Raw genomic sequence first — 4,750 nt, 5'->3', positions numbered from 1 at the left:
TGTAAACCTGAGGCTCCTGACGCTGAAATCGCGTTTGGTGTGAACGCACCATTAGACACAAATCTAGCGGTGTGCCACATAAATGTGTCAGGGTGTTTTTTTTAAATCAGGCTTGGTTTGAATTTGACCACATTATGGTAAATGATGAACAATCATCTGGTAAGATAGAGTGAAGCAACTGAAGAGGTGCAGGAAAAATATCAAAGTTTATTCACTTGTATTTAAGAAGGGCTTTTTAAAGGTATTTTAAAAAAAATATATGAAACTGATCACCTTCACAAAAGATTTCTAAATTACAAAACACCCCATAATAATTGCAACATTATATTCTTTCTTTCAGTCTAAAATTTAGAGTTTGGAAGTTGAACAGTAAAAGTTAACACATAAAAACAACCGGGACAGTTACCTTACGCAGCATCTCGTTATCCTGCACGTCGTTCACCTCGTTGGCGCTGATCTCCCCTTTCAGAGTGTACTCGTAGAACTTGCCGCTGACGTTGACCAGGAGGGTGGCGGGGCTGGCGTTGACAACGCAGGCCATGGATGCTGTGCTCACATCTCGCGGAACGTGAACGCCGTACCGTAAGATTACACCGACGATTAAGCCTGTGGAAAACAGAAGAGACAATAAAGATCAGAGATAAGCACAAATAACATTTTATATTTATTGTTTTTGTCGATGTGAGGCAGCCACTACAGCAAATCAACAACAAAATTGGCTATAATTCAGTCTGTTTTCCAATTATTGTACGTGGTAGTAGCTAATGTCATCCTACACACAAATGATGTATATTTAAATATTTGACATTAACATTTCTTATTATAAAAACCTCATGTAAACGCTCCACTTGGCTCACTGATTTGTTAAAGGACTGTTTACAACAGTGTTTCCCAAAGTTGGGGTTGGGACCCAAAGTGGGGTCCCAAAACTTCAAGGTGGGGTCCTGAAAAGATTTTCTGAATTAATGAAATTTTTGCCTTAGTTGTTACAAATGAGTGAGGTTAGTATATTTAAAATGGATAAATGTAATATAAAAAAACATTGTTACTATGCCCATGTTTTGTTAACCTGATACAAATGTTTATCATCCAAAACTAGCTGGGGGCACAGGTCTCTCCTACTGTTATTTTGTGGGTCAAAAGCTGAAAAGTTTGGGAACCACTGCACTTTGGTTCCCAAAGTTGGGCTTGGGACCCAATTATGGGTCATGAAGCACCTTGGATAATCTCCAGAAATCAATTTAAAGGTTAATAAAATAATTGCTGATGCAATATTTTCCCTATAACTATTACAAAAATACAAAACAAGTATAAATAAGTATTTATATTTGTGTACAAGCTGTTTAGATTGTCAAAAAGCCTGTGWTTTTAGGGTAATTAACAAAGTTTGTGTACTCAGACCAGTAATATTTGGGGTCACAAGTTTTTGCCATGAATATTTTGTGGGTCAGAAGATAAAAAGTTTGGGAACCTCTGGATTACAAGATGCGTAAATATTCTGTCTGTAACTATAAAGAAGGTGTTGATTTCTGGGTTAAAGAGGAAACAATCATGTTTTCAGTCAGGTTTAGTCTAACCAGCCCTTTGTGTGGAGAGAGGAAGTGAAATTTTATCTAGTTTTTTTGGTTACAGTTGTTCTGTTTGTAGTGTGAAGGTCAGCTGTGTGGATTTTATTGTTTAAAACCAAACCCAGGAGGCCCTTTAATGCCTCCATGGGTCTAATGACTGTAAATGAAGACATGTTTAACCTCATCAGGCACTGATGGCGTCATCTCACCGTAGATCATGGCCAGCCCGGTCTCGTGCAGAAATCTGAACCGCCGGTGTTTGAACAACCAGATGGTTAAAATGGTGAGGGTGAGGAGCATGATGAAGATGAGCAGGTCAGCGCTGTCYTGTCTGTGGCTCTCCTCAGCCTTTTTCTCCGTAACGATGTTCTCCATGGCACTGTCCTCCTCCTCCTGGGGGGAGGATGCTCGGCAAACACCGACGAACACACACAGGCTCACTGGGAGGAGGAACCACCGCGTCCTCGTAGTCCTCCGGGAGCTGCCGACGGTCRCTCTGAACACCATCCTGGCTTTAGGACAGGGATGTAATGTTAGACAGAAATRTCCCCAGAAGCGGAAATCAATTCTGCTCAAACGTTTTCCGCTCGCTGAGGTGAGTTGACAGCAAAAGAGACGACAGCAACCAACCCGGAAGTTCAAATGTGTTTTAATGGTAAGCTTTTGTTTTCCTTTCAAAACATTGTTCAAAGTGGTTGCCAATGCTAATGCATTTGAATTGGATAATATTTATACAAAGTATTACATATGTATTTAAAATATAAAATTAAAACAATTATAAATATGTAGTAATTTTTAACATCTGATTTTCTGAGGTGGCAGTATCAACGTCAATGCATGACTCTTATTTTGAAATTATGAATTTGCATTTATTTTGAGCCGGAAATGAAATCAGCGATTACCGTAAAAAAAAAAAAAAGTTCCGTTGACCAACAAAAATATGATTTAATACCATGTTTATTAGCAAACTTGAAAAAAAACTGGTGAAATTTGAATTTAATTAAAATGCTTAAAATTTGCTTTATTTTAGTCAGCAGAACCCCGAGAATAGCGTGACAAACCTCGCGATACATCTGACGTGTTTAGTGTAATGTTTAAAGGCTATTGGTAATTACAACACTTTATTGTCAATGAACAATTTGGATTTTTTATATAGAGCCATAATAACATAAACAAATATTAACATGTTTAAGTTATTTTATGACGTTTTATTTAATGATTTTATGAATGTAGTTTAATTTAATAATCATTTCTCAAGCTTGATTTGGAAACAGTAAAACACCAAAATTCCGAGGTGTACGTGAATGCAGCAGGAGCATCATCGTTTGGGTTTGTTGACCGCCGTAGTTCGGAAACATATTTGGGGAAAAGTAGTTTTCTTTTTGTGTTAGAATCACAAAATTCACTCTTGTTGATCATTATAAATAATTTTAAAAAACTGCTTTAGATGGACCTGTGAATTACAAATCAAGGATGACGTCTAAAATTAAAGGTACGTCTAGCGCTAGCATTTGCTAGCTCGTATAATTGTGCTAACGGCGTCTGTCCTCTTAATCCCACTCATATGTTAACAAGTTTGTATTTAAGCAGTATAAATACAATGACATATAACACAATACGAATGCATTGATGTAACKYRMGTTACATCAATGTGAGTGTGAGTGTTTACACATTTTTTCCTGCAGTATCAATGCTACATTAGCCTAGCTAAATCATTAACATTCACTGTTGTTTAAAACGATCATTTGATTTGGATGTTATTAGTTATAATACAATTATATATACAGTTATAGTACGTTATAGTACAACAGTATTTATGTGACACCACTCTGGTTGTTATGAGTCTTATGCATTCAAGTGTTTGAGAGTTCAAAAAAGGATTTTTTTAATTGTTGTTTTTATAAATCCTCATTTATTGTGGTGTGTTTGGATTCCAGTCGGAAAAGTTGGCTCCAAGAGCAAAGAAGATGCTCCCTATGAGTTGGAAAGCCAATTCATCCTGAGGCTTCCTTCGGTGAGAACATTCAACTCCAGGAAAATATTATGTTTGTCTATAAAAAAGAAAACTTGGGTATGTGTTTAAAATGATGTATATTTATGTTTTTTTCTTTCTTTGTAGGAGTATGCATCCACAGTAAGAAGAGCTGCCCAATCCAGCAGCATGAACATGAAAGACAAACTGACCATTGAGTTGCACCGTAAGTTTTTTAAATAGTATTTAAAAAAACATTGTTTTAACATAGTTTTTTATTTGAGTTAAAACATTGCTTTCACTAAGCACCTCTCTGGGTGTTTATATAATTTCTGTTTTACATTCCAGGAAAATGTCAGCATAAATTTAGTCTGAAATCATAATTTGCTGCAGATCAAATTTGATTATAAAATTAGGCTATATTTCATGTTGTTGTTTGATGCAGAAATATGTGCTTGCTAAAGGACTTTAAAACCCACACAGAAATGTTTTATTTAATTTATTTTACATTTATTWAAAAAAAATAACAATCACTATACTTACCACCAAGTCTATTTTTTAATTACTTATTTTTGAAGGGGTTCATAGCTGTGCTTGTTTTTTCTGTTTTGGACTGTTTTTGTTGTTGTGTGATAACATCAGAATGGTCAGACATGTTTTTCATCATCTAGGTTCTCTTTTTAAACTATTAAATTAAATATTCTGTGAAAGCAGAACAGGTTACAGAAACAGCCGGTCTTACTGTAGGTTTAACTAGTCTAACTGTAGGTTTAAGATTTACCAACATCTTTTAGTTCTGATCAGCTCAGCGGATCACTGGAAATAGATCAGGTGTGGAAACAGAATCTTTATACACAGGGCTGTACTGACGCTTTGCATCTATAGAGACTAAAATTCCAATTTCATATATCGTAATCTGCAAGAACTGATGGAATTCTTGTTTTCTATTTAACATTGACTGCAGTGTCCAAACAACAGTGCTTTCTAATAAAAATCACCCTTTTTTCTCTGTAGCCGATGGTCGTCACGGAATAGTCCGGGTCGACCGTGTTCCTTTGGCCTGCAAACTGGTGGACTTGCCTTGTATGATTGAGTCCCTGAAAACAGTCGACAAGAAAACATTTTACAAAACGGCTGATGTCTGCCAGGTATCCTGCTACTCTCATCAGAATTACTTTTGGGCTTTGATCCTCATGATTTTATATATATA

The 4,750-nt window shown here is 36.1% G+C and overlaps 2 protein-coding genes across 3 annotated transcripts in view; one reads left to right on the top strand and one right to left on the bottom strand.

Annotated features, from left to right (window-relative positions):
- Positions 1–2,177, bottom strand: part of slc9a6a (solute carrier family 9 member A6a) — a 14,956-nt gene extending 12,779 nt beyond the window's left edge. Inside the window, exons 1-2 of the mRNA XM_014004643.1 lie at positions 1,778–2,177; positions 407–606 (exon numbers count right to left, since the gene is read on the bottom strand). Coding sequence (XP_013860097.1) covers positions 407–606; positions 1,778–2,075 — 498 coding nt within the window. The 5' untranslated portion in view covers positions 2,076–2,177. The remainder of the gene's footprint in view (positions 1–406; positions 607–1,777) is intronic.
- Positions 2,178–2,195: 18 nt separating this feature from the next.
- The window catches only part of taf7 (TAF7 RNA polymerase II, TATA box binding protein (TBP)-associated factor), a 14,858-nt gene continuing 12,303 nt past the window's right edge, over positions 2,196–4,750 (top strand). The window contains exons 1-4 of one of the 2 annotated variants that reach the window (XM_014004673.1): positions 2,196–2,223; positions 3,506–3,582; positions 3,688–3,766; positions 4,555–4,688. In XM_014004673.1, the coding sequence (XP_013860127.1) occupies positions 2,211–2,223; positions 3,506–3,582; positions 3,688–3,766; positions 4,555–4,688 (303 nt within the window). In that variant the 5' untranslated portion in view covers positions 2,196–2,210. Of the gene's footprint in view, positions 2,224–2,866; positions 3,061–3,505; positions 3,583–3,687; positions 3,767–4,554; positions 4,689–4,750 lie in introns of those variants that run through there. The other variant, XM_014004666.1, reaches the window with a different exon arrangement.

The sequence above is a fragment of the Austrofundulus limnaeus genome, unplaced genomic scaffold (genome assembly GCF_001266775.1).
Source record: "Austrofundulus limnaeus strain Quisiro unplaced genomic scaffold, Austrofundulus_limnaeus-1.0 Scaffold1, whole genome shotgun sequence".
NCBI classification, from domain to species: Eukaryota; Metazoa; Chordata; class Actinopteri; order Cyprinodontiformes; family Rivulidae; genus Austrofundulus; species Austrofundulus limnaeus.
This window is presented reverse-complemented; position numbering and strand designations above follow the sequence as displayed.